The sequence below is a fragment of the Oncorhynchus mykiss genome, chromosome 4 (assembly GCF_057628025.1).
Source record: "Oncorhynchus mykiss isolate SJ-2025 chromosome 4, ASM5762802v1, whole genome shotgun sequence".
NCBI classification, from domain to species: Eukaryota; Metazoa; Chordata; class Actinopteri; order Salmoniformes; family Salmonidae; genus Oncorhynchus; species Oncorhynchus mykiss.
The window spans coordinates 79222636-79245053 of record NC_143025.1 but is presented as its reverse complement, the minus strand read 5'-3'; the positions used below and the strand labels follow the sequence as shown (position 1 = coordinate 79245053).

Here is a 22418-nt window from a genome sequence, read left to right as displayed (position 1 = left end):
ACCGGGCACGCACCCAGACGCCCTGACCTCCAGGGGACCCACATTGATATGTTAGTCACTCTCACTCCACTATCATTAACATGGCATGAGTCATGGCAAAATCAGTAAAATTGCTGGAAATAAGATTTAAAACTGCAAATATTTCCTTCCACCCAATTGGAAAAAAAATGGGTAGAATTGCATGAATTGTTTTTTTAATAAAAATGCTGCCCGATTTTCTCTCTGCCCGATGGCAAAATGTGTATAACTGTAGGTTTTGCTTTAAAACTGCTAAAATTTAATGAGTAGAATCTCATGAAATGTTTTATAACGTTTGTTACAAAACTCGCTTAGGGCCCCCAAAAGGCTAGTCGGCCCTGGTTGCAAAAGTATTCACCCCCTTAATTTAGGCCAGTCTAAATGAGTTCAGGAGTAAAATTTTGCTTAACAAATCGCATAGTAAGTTACATGGACTCATTCTGTATGAAATAATAGAGGGAAACTTGATTTCTGAATGATTACCCATTCCTCTGTCCCCAATACATACAACGTTTGTAAGGTCCCTCAGTCAAATATTCAATTTGCATATGCTTGACGTTAACAAAGACTGGGGAGTTGTTCAGGATGAAAAGAAACAGGATGGAGCTAAGCACAGGCAAAATCCTAGAAGAAAACCTACTTTAGTCTGCTTTATACCAGACAGTGGGAGAGTAATTCACCTTTCAGCAGGACAATAACCTACAACACACAGCCAACACCGTAGTTGCTTACCAAGAAGACAGTGAATGCTCCTGAGTGCTTACCAAGAAGACAGTGAATACTCCTGAGTGGCCAAGTTACATTTTTGACTTAAATCTGCTTGAAAATCTATGGTAAGACTTGGAAATTGCTCTCTGGCCATTATCACCAAGACCTTGAAGAATTGTTTTCATAACAATGGGAAAATATTGCACAATCCAGGTGTGCAAAGCTCTAAGAGACTTACCCAAGAAGACTCCCAGCTGTAATTTCTGCCAAAGGTGTTTCTAACATGTATTGTTTCAGGGGGGTGAATACTTACTTATCTAATCAAGGCATATTCATTTCATTTTTCTTTCATCTTGAAAAAAACAATGTTTTTTTCTTTCACTGACATTACTTAGTATTTTGTGTAGATCATTGACAAAACATGACAATCAAATGCATTTTAATCCCACTTTGAAACACAAAATCTGAAGAAATCCAAACAGGGTGAATAGGTATTCAACTGTATATATTAGTTGCCAGAACAACCTGTGGGTCACTTCCACATCCATTTGTTTGTGTAACCCACAAAAAGGTATCTCTATGGAAGCCCATTCCGCCACCATTTTTTTTTAACGGTATCTCTAAATGATAATTTTTGTATCTCAAGATTTGGAGATAGTATCTACATTAAAAGAAAATAAAATGTGGCAGGAATGAGTTTCCATCATCTCTGATGTAACCGTCCTCATGGCCATGTACTGAAGACCCCTGACCCAATTAAAATAGATCATACTGACGGTTTATCTGGTGCTGAGGGAAGTCAAAATGTGCCCGGACATTAATGAATGAGCTGAAAGGGGAAATATGATTTGATTGATCCATTGATTGACAGAGTGGATTTATAAAATACACTCTGAGCAATTTACTTGTATTTTCAACTGTCATAAACTAAAACAATCTGGATTATTTTCCTACCTGAATCCTTCATAAATGAGAAGTCTCTTTACACACTTTTTTGAACAGAAGGAACACTATTTTCCCCTTGAATTTGCACACTTAAAAAAAAAAAATCGCAAATATATTTACACCAAGGTAATGTCAAAGTTAGTCATGTATATATGTTTTATACATTTAGATGTTTTCTTCACCTATCAGAGAACTACGCCTTTGATCACACCCACATACTGTTCTCCTTCCTCCGCATGAGTTGTCAGTAGTTACACAACCACAAAGTCAAAATCCTGAAAAATACAACTCGCTTTTTGGTCTACATTTAAGGTTAGGGTTGGGCATACAGTTAGCAGTGTGGTTAAGTTTAAATTTGAAGAGGATTTGATTTGAAGAAGATAACATTCAGAAATGGGCGGTGTTTAGCCATTTGTAGCTGTGGTAACTAGTGACGACCCATTGTATGCCATGTGACCAGAGAGAGCCTTGAAATTAAAACACAAGTAATCACCGCACGGGGAAAGAGACATTCGAAGTTGCTTTATGTGCACAAGAACCCGGTGGTTTTACTAACTATATTATACTTTGTACATCAGTCGTACGTATTTGACAGGCACTGTCGACCTAATGCCGTGGTTGTCATGATTCCTTCGTTTCGTTTGTAAAGTTTTCTGGACTTGCTGGCCAGCTATCAAGCTCACTAGGTCGGCAACATTGTAGCCTGCTGTTATCGCTTCAACAATCTCCCCCCCCCCCCCCCCCCCCCGCTGGAGATCTGCGACTGTTGCAAGTAGTTTTTGGGCACTTCGGTCAAAATAACCATGAATGGAGGAGGCTGTCACATGAGTGGCGAAGGAGGTGACAGTCGCGGGGGTGAATCTGGATCAAGACCCACTATCACGCTAGAGGACTTGGATGCCTTCAACGAGGATGACTTCGATTCAGACCTCTGCAGAAGCGGGGGGGCGGATGGGGTAAACGATGCTATGGAAGAAGAGGGTCAGGATCGCCTGTTAAACTACTGGCAGGACATTGGCAGAGAGCATCATGTTCAAATTCCCCAGGGTAAGAGGGGGGGGGGAGATAGTTGCTCTATGGTCGAAATGCAAGCATGCACACAACGTTTGAATCACTCCTTGCTCCCCTCGCAGACTGACAAACGCCTGGTTTATTCGAACGCTACTTGAACCACTATCCTTTACAGCGTGATGTGTAAGTGGGGAAAACGCCGTAAGTGAAGTCTGTATTTACATGTAAACCATTTTGATTTTAAATCATTTCTGGCCCATTATGGCAGAATATGACTTGGACCAGCAACACAAGATGAACACAATTTCTCATCAAGCATACTAAGTACACATTTCTATTGGCACAGGCACATGTTATTATGTAGTATAATGGACTGTGAACTCAATGTCGTTATGGACAATGTAGGTTAATTGTACAGGTCTGAACTTTTTTCACAACATTAGGGAAAGGGGACAACTCACCCTTTCAGAATCAGCTTTTGAAGGAAAAAAAAATAGACCATCAAAGTAAATGGTTAGCTGTGAGAGAAACCGTGACTGAAACTGGCCTGCACTATTCAACCTGTTGTAAGATGGAGAATAACACCTACACCTTTAGATGTTATTTAGTGGAATAGACCTAGGCCTACAGGCTAGGTAGTTCAACATTTTAGATATGCAAAAGCCTGTTTGCCCTTTCATAGTCACAAAATGGTGGGTTATAATCAGATTTGAGTGAGTTTGTTTTGTAGCCACAGCTCAGAGCTAAACAGCTGAATGGGCCTAGGTTAATTTGGTTCTAGTGCAGATGGGTACAACATGAGTATTTTACATGCTGACCAGACCACTCGCACGCGTACGTATGTTTATATTTGTCCACCCACACCAGACGCGATCAGGACACGAAGGTTTAACTATCAAAACGAACTCTGAACCAACTATGTTAATTTGGACAGGTCGAAAAGCATTAAACGTTTATGGCAATTTAGCTAGTTAGCTTGCTGTTGCTAGCTTATTTGTCCTGGGATATAAACATTTGGTTTGTTAGCGTAGCTGTTTTCCTCCAATACAGAAAGTAGATCATAGGCCACATAAGGAAAACAAACAAAAGCGTTCATTTTAGGCTAGTTGATCAGGGAGAGAATGGTGCTTGATTAAAGACTACCTCAAAGTTAATTTGTGTCATTTGGACGCAGGCCAAGGTTCTGCAGTGTACGATAACCCCAAAGCTAATTTGCGTCCAACTTGAGTGTACATTGGATTCTGCAGTGCACAGACCACCCAAAATGGTGGCAAACCTGTCCATCTGACCTAAATTTTCATATCATGTGCTTCCTTAGGGCTCTCATTGCTTCCTAAACTTCAGTCACTCGTCTAAGATAACTCAGTGAGAAAGACTTTGTCAGAAATGTAACATTCAGGCCTCCCGAGTGGCGCAGTGGTCTAAGGCACTGCACTGCAGTGCTAGCTGTGCCACTAGAGATTCTGGGATCGAGTCCAAGCTCTGTCGCAGCCGGCCGCAACCGGAAGGTCCATGGGGCAGCGCAAAATTGGCCCAGCATCCTTCGTGTTAGGGAGTGTTTGGCCAGCAGGGATATCCATGTCTCATCGCGCACTAGCGACTCCTGTAATAAAATATATACAATAAAAAGAAATGTAACATTCAATACACTAGCCTAGTCGAAATCTGTTTTTGAAATTGTCTACTTGTTTTCAAACAGATTTTTCATTTACAGTGCCTTGCGAAAGTATTCGGCCCCCCTTGAACTTTGCGACCACATTTCAGGCTTCAAACATAAAGATATAAAACTGTATTTTTTTGTGAAGAATCAACAACAAGTGGGACACAATTATGAAGTGGAACGACATTTATTGGATATTTCAAACTTTTTTAACAAATCAAAAACTGAAAAATTGGGCGTGCAAAATTATTCAGCCCCCTTAAGTTAATACTTTGTAGCGCCACCTTTTGCTGCGATTACAGCTGTAATTCGCTTGGGGTATGTCTATCAGTTTTGCATATCGAGAGACTGACATTTTTTCCCATTCCTCGCAAAACAACTCGAGCTCAGTGAGGTTGGATGGAGAGCATTTGTGAACAGCAGTTTTCAGTTCTTTCCACAGATTCTCGATTGGATTCAGGTCTGGACTTTGACTTGGCCATTCTAACACCTGGATATGTTTATTTTTGAACCATTCCATTGTAGATTTTGCTTTATGTTTTGGATCATTGTCTTGTTGGAAGACAAATCTCCGTCCCAGACTCAGGTCTTTTGCAGACTACATCAGGTTTTCTTCCAGAATGGTCCTGTATTTGGCTCCATCCACCTTCCCATCAATTTTAACCATCTTCCCTGTCCCTGCTGAAGAAAAGCAGGCCCAAACCATGATGCTGCCACCACCATGTTTGACAGTGGGGATGGTGTGTTCAGCTGTGTTGCTTTTACGCCAAACATAACGTTTTGCATTGTTGCCAAAAAGTTCAATTTTGGTTTCATCTGACCAGAGCACCTTCTTCCACATGTTTGGTGTGTCTCCCAGGTGGCTTGTGGCAAACTTTAAACAACACTTTTTATGGACATCTTTAAGAAATGGCTTTCTTCTTGCCACTCTTCCATAAAGGCCAGATTTGTGCAATATACGACTGATTGTTGTCCTATGGACAGAGTCTCCCACCTCAGCTGTAGATCTCTGCAGTTCATCCAGAGTGATCATGGGCCTCTTGGCTGCATCTCTGATCAGTCTTCTCCTTGTATGAGCTGAAAGTTTAGAGGGACGGCCAGGTCTTGGTAGATTTGCAGTGGTCTGATACTCCTTCCATTTCAATATTATCGCTTGCACAGTGCTCCTTGGGATGCTTAAAGCTTGGGAAATCTTTTTGTATCCAAATCCGGCTTTAAACTTATTCACAACAGTATCTCGGACCTGCCTGGTGTGTTCCTTGTTCTTCATGATGCTCTCTGCGCTTTTAACGGACCTCTGAGACTATCACAGTGCAGGTGCATTCATACGGAGACTTGATTACACACAGGTGGATTGTATTTATCATCATTAGTCATTTAGGTCAACATTGGATCATTCAGAGATCCTCACTGAACTTCTGGAGAGAGTTTGCTGCACTGAAAGTAAAGGGGCTGAATAATTTTGCACGCCCAATTTTTCAGTTTTTGATTTGTTAAAAAAGTTTGAAATATCCAATAAATGTCGTTCCACTTCATGATTGTGTCCTGCTTGTTGTTGATTCTTCACAAATAAATACAGTTTTATATCTTTATGTTTGAAGCCTGAAATGTGGCAAAAGGTCGCAAAGTTCAAGGGGGCCGAATACTTTCGCAAGGCACTGTATGTTATAAGATTATTCTCATAAACTGTTTCCTTTACACAGAAGCCCAGTGTACTACAGCACAGCAGTATAATTATTATTGTTCTGTATGCCATCTGAGGAAGAGAAACCGATCACTATCTTGTGTGGTCATTTATCTTGTAGGTGGCATTGTGTGACGCCAGTCTCTAACCCCTCTCTCTCTTTCCTTCCAGACATGGCCCAGCCCATCCAACAGCTCACCTCAGACACAGAGAGCACGACGGACAGGGAGAAAGTCCCCTTCACACTGATCACATGCAAAGAGAATGTAAGCTAGTCTAGCCCCCTTTGTACTCATTCATTGCTCCCTCTGTCCCCATCACCCAGTAGGAAAAGATGGACTGGCGGACAGGCTTTATCTAGCCTATCTTATATTCTCAGCTTGGTTTCTTGATTTCATTGAGTTTGAGTAAACAGGGAGCATTGTAATTAACAGTATTGATGCAAGCCTTTGAGCATTTTCATTTGAGTTAAAGAAGATGCATATGAATAAATCAATATCTACCACTCTTTTTAAATAGCTCTCTATTGCTTTCTTTATCAATAAATTCCAGGGATTGACATTAGGTGTGAAAGGTAATTGCCCGTCAGGCAAGTCAGAAGTATTTTTTTGGGGGGGGTTACCTGAAATTAGCTACAGTGCAATCGGAAATGATTCAGACCCCTTGACTTTTTCCAAAATGTGTTACATTACAGCCTTATTCTAAAAATGATTTAAATGTTTTTCCCCCCCCTCATCACACAATATCCCATAATGAGAAAACAAAAAGTATTTTGGGGAAATGTTTGAAATGTACTTAAATTATTATGGATGGGGAGCGTCGCTGCGCAGCTATTTTCAGGTCTCTCCAGAGATGTTTGATCGGGTTCAAGTTCGGGCTCTGGCTGGGTCACTCAAGGACATTCAGAGACTTCTCCCCAAGCCAGTCCTGTGTTGGCTTGGCTGTGTGCTTAGTGTTATTGTCCTGTTGGAAGGTGAACCTTCGCCCCAGTCTGAGGTCCTGAGTGCTCTGGAGCAGGTTTTCATCAAGGATCTCTCTCTACTTTGCTCCGTTCATCTTATCCTCGATCCTGACTGGTCTCCCAGTCCCTGCCGCTGAAAAACATCCCCACAGCATGATGCTGGCACCTCCATGCCTCACTGTAGGGATAGTGCCAGAGAGTCTCTTGTTTCTCATGGTCTGAGAATCCTTTAGGTGCCTTTTGGCAAATTCCAAGCGGGCTGTCATGTGACTTTTACTGAGAAGTGTCTTCCGTCTGACCATGAAGGCTTGATTGGTGGAGTGCTGCCGAGACGTTTGTCCTTTTGGAAGGTTCTCCAGAGGAACTCTGGAGCTCTGTCAGTGACCATCGGGTTCTTGGTCACCTCCCCTGAAAGGTCAGTTTGGAACGGGCGGCCAGCTCTTGGTGGTTCCAAACTTCTTCCATTTAAGAATGATTGAGGCCACTGTGTTCTTGCGGACCTTCAATGCTGCAGAAATGTTTTGGTACTCTTTCCCAGATCTGTACCTCAACACAATCCTGTCTCGGAGCTCTACGGATAATTCCTTTGACCTCATGGCTTGGTTTTTGCTTTGTCATGCACTGTCAAATGTGGGATCTTTTTATATAGACCGGTGTGTGCTTTTTCAAATCATATCCAATCAATTGAATTTACCACAGGTGGACTCCAAGTTGTTGAAACATCTCAAGAATGATCAATGGAAACAGGATGCACCTGAGCTTAATTTCGAGTCTCATAGCAAAGGGTCTGAATACTTAGTAAATAAGGTTGTTCTGTTTTATTTTTAATACATTTGCAAAAAAATTGAAAAACCTGTTTTCGCTTTGTCATTATGGGGTTTTGTGTGTAGATTAAGGAAAAATGTTTATTTACTCCATTTTAGAATAAGGCTGTAACATAAGAAAATGTGGAAAAAGGGAAGGGGTCTGAATACTTTCTGAATGCACCGTATTTACATGCAGAAATGTCATAAAGTATTGCCTGCCTTTCATCTACACATAGGGGGGCTCAACTTGCCCGACTGGCATAAATGCCATACATTTGCTGTCTTTCATTTAAAAAATGGGGAGGAACCAGAAAGATCAGCTTTGGGCTATTGGAATTCTTTGCAGTTTGGTTGTTTTAAAAACAAGTCTCAGTGCAGTCAAAAATTTGCTTTTTCTGTGTTTTTTTAAAATATATATTTCCACACCAATGTTGGAATAATACTGTAAAAATGATGACCATGCCCTTTTTGTAAGAGCTGTTTGAAAGAACACCTGACAGAACACTTCAGCCTGTTTTGGTGGGATGGAGTTTCGGCCTGCCTGGTGACATCAACAGACGTTAAATCAATAAGAGAGTTCCAAACCTCTCTGCCAACAACAGTTTTTTCAGTTTTCCCCTCCCCAGTAAGACAACTCCCAGACAGTCCTAGAAAAATTCTTGCTTGAGAAATTGCTCTTAGCTAAGAAGTTGTTTTTGTTTCTTTTTGACCATTTTAATTAAATGCAATCGCAGTAAGGTACTTAATTATTACCCAGAAATTATTTGATATATAGGTAAAAACTGCTGCATTGGACCTTTTTTAAATCATCTTCCCAATGGGGCAACTTCGGGAACAGGCTCAACTAGCATGACTGCTCAGTTCACTTGAGCCAGGCAAAAGGGCAACCTTTAATCTATCCCTGCACTTCTAGCCCTGTCTGTCATTTCTCTCTTTCTCTCATGCTCTCTCTCATTCTTTCCCTCTCTCTGCCACTCGTACCATTTTGTCCATTGTTCTGCCCTATGCATTGTCCTGTGCAGTATGAGAAGAGAGTCTACAACCAAGCCAGCTGGGCATGTATCACTGTGCGAGAGGACACGTACGAGCAGAGCATCTGTGCCGGCTTCATGAAGCTCATGAGATATATCTGCCAGCAGAATACCTCAGGTGAGTGAGCGTAGCAGATAAGGATCCATGTACAGTTGAAGTTTCCGTACACTTATGTTGGAGTCATTAAAACTATTTTTTTTTCATCCACTCCAAATTTCTTTTGAACAAACTATAGTTTGGGCAAGTTGGTTAGGACATCTACTTCGTGCATGACACAAGTAATTTTTCCGACAATTGTTGACAGATTATTTCACTTATTTACTGTATCACAATTCCAGTGGGTCAGAAGTTAAAATACACTAAGTTGACTGCCTTTTAAACGGCTTGGAAAAATCCAGAAAATGATATCATAGCTTTAGAAGCTTCTGATAGGCTTGGAGTTTTAATGACTCCAACCTAAGTGTATGTAAACTTTCAACTTCACTGTATGTATGTTCAAAAATCCAAGTTAACATTTTGACCAATCGAATGGTCAAATGAACAGACTACTCTTGGTCAACAAATATTTATTTTTGTTGGGACAGCCCTATTTGTATGTCTTTGTGTTCAGTAAGAAAGAAGTTTGAAGTAGTTTTGCAAGCCAACTTGCGTTTGCACAATGTCTGGAAGTCTATGGGTAACGCTAGTTAGTAACTTCCTTCAAACTGCATGCAGAGACAAATGGTATCCACAAGTTTCTTGGACTCTGGAGAAGTAAATAAAGGGCCTTATTGCCAAAATCCCAAAATAAAGTATCCCTTTGACTTCTGTTTGGGTCCTCCTCATCCCTCTGTGTGTGCCAGGTAACTACCTGGGTATGACCCTTCCCATTGTGACAGTGGTGAGGACTGATGACTCCCGCTCCAGCCTATCCAGAGATGTGACGGTGGCCTACTACTTACCATCCCAACACCAGGACCAACCCCCCACACCCTTTGACCCTGACATCACCATGGAGACATGGCCTGCCACCGTAATCTACAGCAGGTGAGGGGGGGTTGTTGACTGGTGTATAAAATCGACCACACAGCCATGCAATATCCATAGACAAACATTGGCAGTAGAATGGCCTTACTGAAGAGCTCAGTGACTTTCAACGTGCCACTGTCATAGGATGCCACCACTGCCACAAGTCAGTTCATAAAATCTCTGCCCTGCTAGAGCTGCCCCGGTCAACGGATGGTACAGTTATTGTGAAGCTGAAACTTGTAGGAGCAACAACAGCTCATCTGCGAAGTGGTAGGCCACACAAACTCACAGAATAGAAGTGTGTCTGTCCTCTTTTGCAACACTCACTACCAAGTTCCAAACTGCCTCTGAAAGCAACTTCAGCACAATAACTGTTTATCAGGAGCTTCATGAAATGGGTTTCAATGGCCGAGCATTCTGGTTTTGGCGGATGCCGGGAGAACACTACCTGCCCAAATGCATAGTGCCAATTGTAAAGTTTGGAGGAGCAATAATGGTCTGTGGCTGTTTTTCTTGGTTCAGGCTAGGCCCCTTAGTTCCAGTGAAGGGAAATCTTAATGCTACAGCATACAATGACATTCTAGACAATTATGTGCTTCCAACTTTGTGAGAACAGTTTTGGGAAGGCCCTTTCCTGTTTCATCATGACAATGCACAAAGTGAGGTCCTTATAGAAACGGATTGTCGAGATCCGTTTGTGGAAGACGTGGAAGAACTTGACTGGCCTGCACAGAGCCCTGACCTCAACTCCATCAAACAAATTGGGATGAATTGGAACGCCGACTGCAAGCCAGGCCTAATCGGCCAACATCAGTTCTGACCTCACTAATGCTGTTGGCGGTGAATGGAAGCAAGTCCCCGCAGCAATGTTCCAACATCTAGTGGAAACCCTTCCCAGATGAGTGGAGGCTGTTATAGCAGCAAAGGGGGGGACCAACTCCATATTAATGTTCTTGATTTTGGAATGAGATGTTTGACTAGCACATGTCCATATACTTTTGATCATGTAGTGTACACTTAATGTACAACACATTAAGAACACCTTCCTAATATTGAATTGAACCCCCTTTTGCCCTCAGAACAGCCTCAATTCCTTGAGGCATGGACTCTACAAGGTGTCAAGTGTTCCACAGGGATGTTGGCCCATGTTGACTCCAATACTTCCCACAGTTGGCTGGATATCCTTTGGGTGGTGGACCATTCTTGATACACACAGGAAACTGTTGAGCATGAAAAACCCAGCAGCGTTGCAGTTCTTGACACAAACTGGTGCGTCTGGCACCTACTACCATACCCCATTCAAAGACACTTAAATCTTGTGTCTTGCCCATTCACCCTCTGAATGGCACACATACACAATCCATGTTTCAAGGTTTAAAAATCCTTCCTTAAAACCTGTTTGGGCTAGGGGGCAGCATTTTCACGTTTGGATGAAAAGCGTGCCCAGAGTAAACTGCCTGCTACTCAGTCCCAGTTGCTAATATATGCATATTATTAGTAGATTTTGATAGAAACAACTCTGGAGTTTCTAAAACTGTTTGAATGATGTCTGTATAACAGAACTCATATGGCAGGCAAAAACCTGAGAAAAAATCCAACCAGGAAGTGGGAGATCTAAGGTTTTTAGTTTTTCAACTCTTGGCCTATCGAATACACAGGGTCTGTGGGGTCATTTTGCACTTCCTAAGGCTTCCACTAGATGTCAACAGTCTCTTTAGAACCTTGTTTGATGCTTCTACTGTGAAGTGGGTCCGAATGAGAGGGGAATGAGTCCGAGGTCTGGCAGAGAGCCACGAGCTCGTGACGCGCACTCATGTGGAAGTTGCCTCGCGTTCCATTGCTTTTCTACAGACAAAGGAATTCTCCAGTTGGAACATTATTGAAGATTTATGATAAAAACATCCTAAAGATTGATTCTATACATCGTTTGACATGTTTCTACGAACTGTAATATGACTTTTCGTCTGAACTTTTGCCTGGACCTGCCTGCACGTTCTGAGTTTAGATTGTGTACTGAACGCGCAAACCAAAAGGAGTTATTTGGACATAAATGATGGACTTTATGGAACAAATCAAACATTTATTGTGGAACTGGGATTCCTGGGAGTGCATTCTGATGAAGATCAAAGGGAAGTGAATATTTATAATGCTACAGTGCCTTGCGAAAGTATTCGGCCCTCTTGAACTTTACGACCTTTTGCCACATTTCAGGCTTCAAACAAAGATATAAAACTGTATTTTTTTGCGAAGAATCAACAACAAGTGGGACACAATCATGAAGTGGAACGACATTTATTGGATATTTCAAACTATTTTAACAAATCAAAAACTGAAATATTGGGCGTGCAAAATTATTCAGCCCCCTTAAGTTAATACTTTGTAGCGCCACCTTTTGCTGCGATTACAGCTGTAAGTCGCTTGGGGTATGTCTCTATCAGTTTTGCACATCGAGAGACTGAAATTTTTTCCCATTCCTCCTTGCAAAACAGCTCGAGCTCAGTGAGGTTGGATGGAGAGCATTTGTGAACAGCAGTTTTCAGTTCTTTCCACAGATTCTCGATTGGATTCAGGTCTGGACTTTGACTTGGCCATTCTAACACCTGGATATGTTTATTTTTGAACCATTCCATTGTAGATTTTGCTTTATGTTTTGGATCATTGTCTTGTTGGAAGACAAATCTCCGTCCCAGTCTCAGGTCTTTTGCAGACTCCATCAGGTTTTCTTCCAGAATGGTCCTGTATTTGGCTCCATCCATCTTCCCATCAATTTTAACAATTTTCCCTGTCCCTGCTGAAGAAAAGCAGGCCCAAACCATGATGCTGCCACCACCATGTTTGACAGTGGGGATGGTGTGTTCAGCTGTGTTGCTTTTACGCCAAACATAACGTTTTGCATTGTTGCCAAAAAGTTCAATTTTGGTTTCATCTGACCAGAGCACCTTCTTCCACATGTTTGGTGTGTCTCCCAGGTGGCTTGTGGCAAACTTTAACCGACACTTTTTATGGATATCTTTAAGAAATGGCTTTCTTCTTGCCACTCTTCCATAAAGGCCAGATTTGTGCAATATACGACTGATTGTTGTCCTATGGACAGAGTCTCCCACCTCAGCTGTAGATCTCTGCAGTTCATCCAGAGTGATCATGGGCCTCTTGGCTGCATCTCTGATCAGTCTTCTCCTTGTATGAGCTGAAAGTTTAGAGGGACGGCCAGGTCTTGGTAGATTTGCAGTGGTCTGATACTCCTTCCATTTCAATATTATCGCTTGCACAGTGCTCCTTGGGATGTTTAAAGCTTGGGAAATCTTTTTGTATCCAAATCCGGCTTTAAACTTCTTCACAACAGTATCTCGGACCTGCCTGGTGTGTTCCTTGTTCTTCATGATGCTCTCTGCGCTTTTAACGGACCTCTGAGACTATCACAGTGCAGGTGCATTTATACGGAGACTTGATTACATCAGGTGGATTGTATTTATCATCATTAGTCATTTAGGTCAACATTGGATCATTCAGAGATCCTCACTGAACTTCTGGAGAGAGTTTGCTGCACTGAAAGTAAAGGGGCTGAATAATTTTGCACGCCCAATTTTTCAGTTTTTGATTTGTTAAAAAAGTTTGAAATATCCAATAAATGTCGTTCCACTTCATGATTGTGTCCCACTTGTTGATTCTTCACAAAAAAATACAGTTTTATATCTTTATGTTTGAAGCCTGAAATGTGGCAAAAGGTCGCAAAGTTCAAGGGGGCCGAATACTTTCGCAAGGCACTGTATTTCTGACTTCTGTTGACTCCAACATGGCGGATATATTTTTGGGTTGTGTTGGTCTCTGAGCGCCGTACTCAGATTATGGCATGGTTTGCTTTTTCCGTAAAGTTTTTTTTTAAAAATCTGACAGCGGTTGCATTAAGTAGATGTGTATCTTTAATTCTGTGAATAACACTTGTATCATTTATCAATTATGAGTATTTCTGTAAATTGATGTGGCTCTGTGCAAATTCACGGGATGTTTGAGGTAAAGGGATGTTTTGGATATAAATATGAACTTGATCGAACAAAACATACATGTATTGTGTAACATGTTGTCCCGGGAGTGTCATCTGATGAATAATATCAAAGGTTAGTGATTAATTTTCCCTATTTCTGCTTTTTGTGACTGCTCTCTTTGGTTGGAAAATCGCTGTATGCTTTCTGTGACTAGTTGCTGACCTAACATAGTGATCTGTTCTGCTTTCGCCGAAAAGCTTTTTTGAAATTGGACACTGTGGTTGGATTAAGGAGAATTTTATCTTTTAAAATGGTGTCTAATACTTGTATGTTTGAGAAATTTGAATTATGAGATTTCTGTTGATTTGAATTTGGCGCCCTGCGATTTCATTGCTAGTGGAACCCCGTTCCTAGACAGGTTAACCTGTCTCCTCCCCTTTAATCTACACTGATTTTTGAAGTGGATTTAACAAGTGACATCAATAAGGGATCATCTGGTCAGTTTGTCATGGAAAGAGTAGGTGTCCTTTATGTTTTGTACACTCGATGTATATTTACAAAAGTAATGTTTCTATTATAATACATGGATACACATTATTATTGCTACGTGATGATGTAATGATTTAAAGTAACTGTGTAACCTTTCATCCATCTCTTTCTCTCTACCCCTGTCAGGTCGTTCAGTGGACCCACTACTGAGACCTCTATCCTAGGGGAGATCCATGCTCTGGGCGAGGTGCTGGACTCTCCACAGCTGTGTGTGAGTGAGTCCTTCATCGTGGCCGGCTATACCAGCCCCGCAGCCGCACACCGACACAACGAAGTCTGGTTCCTGGAGCGCTGCTGAAGTGGCTATGTAGCACTACATTATTAACACAAAGTAAACAAATGATAAACACTCATTACTGCGAACCAAATCGAAAGCCTCACACAAACCAAAAATAGCAGAATTTCATAAAATTGGATACAGTTTACGTCAAAGAAACGAGTACACAAGTATTTTAATTGGGCTGTGGTCTCAGGCAGATAATATATAATACAGTTTTTTACGATCACTTTGGCACAATTTCAGAACCAAAACTCAAAACGGTCATCACTTGTAACACAGGCTGTCCCATGTTCAAAACATTGCATTGTGCATTCATATATTTAATGAAATCTTGCACTTGCAAAATCATTATTTCAAATAACAAATTTATCATGAAATACCGTAGGAACATTAATTTAGATCACCCACACACAAGATAGTGAAACTATGTAGTTGGTCATACAAACATATATTGTAGTACAAAATGTGATACATGTACCATAATGAAATATGTAAATACATCACTAAAATAACTAGTAGAGCGAATACTACAGACACAGTGGAATCATTGAACAAAGAGACATTTATTGATGAAATACAATAGTCACAACAGGTTTCTTTGAATCAAAGCAAAAATAATTAGCTACAAAAAAAATAAGAAACTACAGTAAAACATCAACTGCAGTATTCCTCACCTGGCTTACTGTAAAAAGCTAAACAAAGGATTGATTACTGTACTTCTATATTTCCATCAAACCTGTCTTGTGGGTTTGGCCACAGGTTCTCATCCACATCACAATGGATGTTTTCATTAGCCAAACATCTTGGGAAGAATCTTCGGGCATGGCGAATACAGGCCTGACACAGGTTAGCCGTGATGTCATTGCATGCGTCATCCATGGCCTGGAGAAGGGTGGCTTATTCATGAGGGCACCTATCCTATACCTTCCACCACCATGTGGAGAAAAATTCCTCAATTGGGTTAAGGAGAGAATGGGGGTAAGTACAGGGTGGTAAATTGTGGTTGGGCCTGAAACCATGCTTGCACCATTTGAGCATGGTGGAACCTGACATTATCCAACACAATGACATAGGTCATGCCATCAGCTCTACAGACCTGATTTAGCTCATAAAGAAAGGTTACAAGGAGAGCTGCATTATATGATCCAATACGAGGTCTGTGTCCCACCACACCATCTTCTGATATAGCAGCACAAATGGTGACGTTGGCCCCATGTTGTCCAGGTACTTGGATGGTTGACCACTGGCCAATGACTGACCTCTCCTCCTTGTCTTGGCCAGGTTGAAGCCTGCCTCATCCAAAAAGAGGAATTTGTGATGGTTTTTGTTAGCATCCAGCTCCATCACCCTCTAAAAAGTCATTTTGGAAAGATAATTACTGATTACAATGATGTAGATTTTTGGGGGTTATTTTTCACAACAGGCATCTTGAAACTGAACATACTCGGTCCTCAGTTGCTTCACTCTGTCTGCATTTTTTTCAAAAGGCACATGGTATAGCTGGTTTAGAGACACCTGGTGCCTTTTCAGCATGCGGCTTCCACACTTTTCAACTTATGGCTTCCACATTGTTGAACATTGTCCAAGATGTGCTGCTGATTTCTGTAAGACGAATATCATTTCTGGCCAGAACCAAATTGACCACAGCCCGCTCTTATTGGTCAGTCAGAATTTTGCTTCTGCCTCCCCTATTTGGCCTAGTCTCAATTCTGCAGGGAACGTTACAGTAAGACATTACAGTAAGACAGGTAGGCCAGTTGAGAACAAGTTCTCATTTCCAACTGCGACCTGGCCAAGATAAAGCAAAGCAGTGCCACAAAAAACAACAGAGTTACACATAAACAAACGTACAGTCAATAACACAATAGAAAAATCTATGTACAGTGTGTGCAAATGTAGAAGAGTAGGGAGGTAAGGCAATAAATAGGCCATAATGCTAAATTGTAATTATTTTGCGTCTAACACTGGAGTGATAGATGTGCAGGTGATGATGTGCAAGTAGAGCTGGTCACATTACATACTCTGTGGTACACATTGGCATGCAGTATACAGTCATTTGACAATTGAGAGTAGCCTAATGTTTAGTGCATGCTGAAAACTTACTGGTTCTAATTGCAGAAAGTTCTGATGATTGAGGCCACGGTTGATCTTCTGAGGTTTGGTTGAGTCATTGTAGCTGCCTCAGTCATTGTCCTGCCATGATTTACGTCATGGTCTAGAACTATTGCTCGGATTTCATTGGACACTTTGCTGTTGTTGCCACTGTCTTGGTCCGTGGCCTTGTCCTCTACCACGTTTCCCCCACACCTCCTCAAACGAGGCCCACGACAAGCACACCTTCTGAGTAGTGGTCCCCTGCCATTCCTTTGACCACCACGTCTTCCTCGTCTTCTTCCTCCCACTGCTTGACCTCTATTGTGACCTGGATCACCTGCCAGCTCCATGTTATCTCTGTTGTTGTAGGTGGATACCATTCATTTCACTATATACCCGTACCACAATGTGAAATGAATCATCAGTATTGGAAAAGCAATTACAAGGGCCTGCATACACTCACCGGACACATTATTAGGTACACCTGTGTGTTAACGCAAATCACCTGCTCCTCCGAACAGTGAATCATGTGGCTGCCTGCAACTTAGTATATAGCGTGTATAGAGTAGAGAGCTTTAGTTGTTCGACCAAACATTAGAACGGGCAAGATGCGTAATCTAAGCAACTTTGGCCGTGGTATGATTGTTGGTGCCACATGGTGATTCCAGCATCTCAGAAACAGCTGCCCTCCTGGGATTTTTATGCACTACAGTCTAGAGTTTACAGAGAATGGTGCGATAAACAAAACACATTCAGTGAGCGGCAGTTCAGTGGGAAAAAACACCAATCTAAAAACATGGTCTGGAAAAGTGGTACATGGGACCATAGAGACTGTGTCTTATAAAGAATGATGATGAAATATTACATCCATAGATAATGTAGTCCAATTGGTTCATGTTCCAAGGTAATTGGTGTCAATGGATCTCGTTATCCTGAAACTTTCATGATCTAAACATGTAATATTGTTTGTCAGTTTCCATAAAACTCATTGAGTAGTTGTATCAATTGATAGTTAGATCATTGTAATGAAATGAATAGGCAGTCATTTCAGATGTAATGTGTGAATTGCATTTTGAAATGGTAGTACTTTAAGTTGTCATTTTGAACAGGTGATTTTAGTTCAATGAACAAATGATCTTAGCTTTGTGTATTGTATCCAAGCAATTGTAAAAAGTGTTAGATTTAAAAATGTGCATTTTGATCATCGGTTGTGAGTTGTCTAGAGTTTTGAAAAATGACATCAAGGTTCTGAAATTAGTGCCAAAGGGATTGCAACAAACTAATATATAATACTATTTGCCATTTAGCAGATGCTTTTATCCATGACCCTTGGTGTTGTAAGCCCCTTGCTCTACTGACTGAGCTACACAGGACTGCAATATGTGTCTCTCCAAATTTCGACAGCTTTCTCATCACATCAGTATGTCAATTTACTTTACTGTATTACATTTAGTTTTACAGGGACAGTTCACATTAAGTGCCTGTTTTTAGCCGGCCGGCTAATTTAACTGCAGTCCCTGGGAAGGATATTAAACACAATTTAAGATGACAAGCACACAATGAGCACATGCAGCACAGAGTACAACAGGACAAGGAAACATATGACAAGCACTCAATGAGCACATGCAGCGCAGCACAGAGTACAACAGGACAAGGAAACGTATGACAAGCAGACAGACGGAGCGTGTAGTATCGTTAAGACCGAGGTATTTCACGAGTTCAGCTCAGGAGCTCATGGTTTCTAAGGATGTTGCATTTCAGGCTATTGTCAGTGGGTGTTCATCAGCTTGGTGCCAGTCTGTTACTGTGTGTCGGCCATATTGTTGGGCAAGGCAACAGTTTTCAGTTGTTAGATACACGAGTGGTTGTACATAGCGTACCTACTATGCTGTGTGGGTGGAATATGGTGCTTTCATCATTGTAACCTCTCTGGGATAGGCGGGACGCTTGCGTCCCACTTGGCCAATAGCCAGGGAAAATGCAGAGCCCCAAATTCAAATGAAATAATAATATAAACATTTTACTTGTAAGATACCAAATTAAAGCTACACTCGTGAATCCAGCCAACATGTCAGATTTCAAAAAGGCTTTTCGGCAAAAGCATAAGATGCTATTATCTGATGATAGCACAGCCGTAAACAGAGAGAGTAGCATATTTCAACCCTGCAGGCGCGACACAAAACACAGAAATAAAAATATAATTCATGCCTTACCTTTGACAAGCTTATTTTGTTGGCACTCCAATATGTCCCATAAACATCACAAATGGTCCTTTTGTTCGATTAATTCCGTCGATATATATCCAAAATGTCCATTTATTTGGCGTGTTTGATCCAGAAAAACACAGCTTCCAATTTGCGCAACATCACTACAAAATATCTCAAAAGTTACCTGTAAACTTTGCCAAAACATTTCAAACTACTTTTGTAATACAACTTTAGGTATTTTAAACGTTAATAATCGATCAAATTGAATACGGGTCTGTTTTCAATACAGGAAGACAACAAACTCAAGCATGCTTTCTAGTCTTGCTCAACTATCAAACAATACACATAACGTGACACTTCTTCAAGATGGCCGGACTTCTTCATTACACAAAGAAATAACCTCAACCAATTTCTAAAGACTGGTGACATCCAGTGGAAGCGGTAGGAACTGCAAACAAGTCCCTTTGAAATCTAGTTTCTCAATGAAAGCTCATTGAATAGACGGTGACCTCAAAAGAAAATGTATATAATCTGAATGGTTTGTCCTCTGGGTTTTTCCTGCTACATAAGTTCTGTTATACTCACAGACATGATTCAAACAGTTTTAGAAACTTCAGTGTTTTCTATCCATATATACTAGTAATATGCATATCTTATATTCTGGTGGAGTAGCAGGAAGTTGAATTTGGGCACGCTATTTATCCAAAATTGAAAATGCTGCCCCCTATCCCAAAGAAGTTTTAATTACTAAATGAAGGCAAATTCACATGGAAATCAGAGTGGCTGTGTTCAAGACAGTTCAGTGTGTGACGTAGAAGATATTCCCATGAGACACAGGGTTTTGCATGTGGAGGAGAGCACAGTAAAAACTTTGGAAAGATGTCATTTCAGCACGTCATATTCACTTTGCCATTTGTATCAATCTATATATGATGAAATCATAGGAGATATATATATATATATACCGTTCAAAGTTTGGGGTCACTTAGAAATGTAAATTTAAAATAACATCAAATTGATCAGAAATACAGTGTAGACATTGCTAATGTTGTAAATGACTATTGTAGCTAGAAACGGCTGATTTTTTTTTATTTTTTTTTTTATAGAATATCTACATAGGCGTACAGAGGCCCATTATCAGCAACCATCCCTCCTGTGTTAGCTAATCCAAGATTAGCATTTTAAAAGGCTAATTGGTCATTAGGAAGCCCTTTTGCAATTATGTTAGCACAGCTGAAAACTGTTGTGCTGATTACAGAAGCAATAAAACTGTCCTTTAGACTATTTGAGAATCTGGAGCATCAGCATTTGTGGGTTCGATTACAGGCTCAAAATGTCCAGAAACAAAGGCCTTTCTTCTGAAACTCGTCAGTCAATTCTTGTTCTGAGAATTGAAGGTTATTCCATGCGAGAAATTGCCAATAAACTGAAGATTTCGTACAAGGCTGTGTACTACTCCCTTCACAGAACAGCGCAAACAGGCTGTGCTAACATAATTGCAAAAGGGTTTTCTAATTATCAATTAGCCTTTTTAAAATGCTAAACTTGGATTGAATAACACAACGTGCCATTTGAACACAGGAGTGATGGTTTCTGATAATGGGCCTCTGTACACCTATGTAGATGTTTTTATAGAACAATCAGCCATTTCCAGCTACAATAGTCATTTACAACATTAACAATGTCTATACTGTATTTCTGTTCAATTTGATGTTATTTTAAAGGACAACAAAAATAGCTTTTCTTTCAAAACCAAGGACATTTCTTTGTGACCCCAAACTTTTGAACAGTAGTGTGTGTGTATATATGTATATGTATATGTGTGTGTATATATATGTATATATGAGACACACACAGTACCAGTCCAAAGTTTGGACACCTACTCATTCAAGGTTTTTTCTTTATTTTTTTTACTATTTTATACATTGTAGAATAATAGTGAAAATGTCAAAACTAGAAAATAACACATTTGGAATCATGCAGTAACCAAGTGTTAAACAAAACAAAATACATTTTAGAATCTTCAAAGTATGCCTAGATGACAGCTTTGCACACTCAACCAGCTTCATGAAGAATGCTTTTCCAACAGTCTTGAAGGAGTTCCCACATGCTGAACACTTGTTGGCTGCTTTTCCTTCACTCTGCAGTCCGACTCATCCCAAACCATCTCAGTTGGGTTGAGGTCAGGTGATTGTGAAGGCCAGGTCATCTGATGCAACACTCCATCACTCTCCTTCTTGATCAAATAACGCTTACACAGCCTGGAGGTGTGTTGGCTCATTGTCCTGTTGAAAAACTAATGATAGTCCCACTAAGCGCAAACCAGATGGGGTGGTGTATCGCTGCAGAATGCTGTGGTTAGCCATGCTGGTTAAGTCTGCCTTGAATTCTAAATAAATCACAGAAAGCGTCACCAGCAAAACACCCCCACACCATCACACCTCCTCCATGCTTCACGGTGGGAACCACACATGCAGAGATCATCCGTTCACCTACTCTGCATCTCACCAAGACACGGCGGTTGGAACCAAAAATTTCAAATTTGGACCAAAAGACAGATTTCCACTGGTCTAATGTCCATTGCTCGTGTTTCTTGGCCAAAGCAATTCTCTTCTTATTATTGGTGTTCTTTAGTAGTGGTTTCTTTGCAGCAATTTGACTATGAAGGCCTGATTCACTCAGTCTCCTCTGAACAGTTGCTGTGTCTGTTACTTGAATTCTGGTGCTTTTATTTGACTGACCTTCTTGTTTGAAAGTAATGATGGACTGTTGTTTCTCTTTGCTTGTTTGAGCTTTTCTTGCCATAATATGGACTTAGCCCTATTTGGTAAAATACCATCTTCTGCATACCAACCCTACCTTGTCACAACACAACTGATTGGCTCAAACGCATTAAGGAAAGAAATTCCTCATTCACTTTTAACAAGGCACACTTGTTAATTGAAATGCATTCCAGGTGACTACCTCATGAAGCTGGTCGAGAGAATTGCAAGCGAGTGCGAAGCTGTCAAGGCATAGGGTGGCTACTTTGAATAATCTCAAATCTCTAATATATTTTGATTTGTTTAACACTTTTTTTGGTTACTACATGACTCCATATGTGTTATTTTATAGTTTTGATGTCCTCACAATTATTATATTATAGAAAATAGGGTAGGTATGTCCACTTTTGTGTGTATGTGTGTGTGTGTATGTATGTAATGTAATGTAATGTATATGACAGACAGACATGTGCTCAAATTTGTTGGTAGCCTTACAGCTCATTGAAATCATGCTTAATTCCTCCTGAAAAGTGATTAAATTAAAAGCTAATTTATCATGAACACTTGTATCCCTTTGGTATGTCATAGAATAAAGCAAAGAAGCTGTGAAAAGAGATGAATTATTGCTTATTCTACAAAGATATTCTAAAATGGCCTGGACACATTTTTTGGTAACCCTTAGAAAAGATAAATAGCTGGATTTTATTGAT

The 22418-nt window shown here is 40.7% G+C and overlaps 1 protein-coding gene across 3 annotated transcripts; it reads left to right on the top strand.

Annotated features, from left to right (window-relative positions):
- Nucleotides 1–2085: 2085 nt before the first annotated feature.
- LOC110522474 (heme-binding protein 1) lies at nt 2086–22265 on the top strand. 3 transcript variants are annotated; one of them, XM_021600898.3, is made up of 5 exons: nt 2086–2718; nt 6198–6292; nt 8816–8942; nt 9668–9851; nt 14492–22265. In XM_021600898.3, exons 1-5 carry the CDS (start codon nt 2475–2477, stop codon nt 14661–14663), a joined length of 822 nt encoding a protein of 273 aa, XP_021456573.1. In that variant the 5' UTR covers nt 2086–2474; the 3' UTR covers nt 14664–22265. The 3 variants fall into 3 exon arrangements, with proteins under 3 accessions (XP_021456573.1, XP_090089234.1, XP_036831978.1); XM_090233108.1 differs by lacking the exon at nt 2086–2718 and adding an exon at nt 2752–2865; XM_036976083.2 differs by lacking the exon at nt 2086–2718 and adding an exon at nt 2752–2883.
- Nucleotides 22266–22418: the final 153 nt, after the last annotated feature.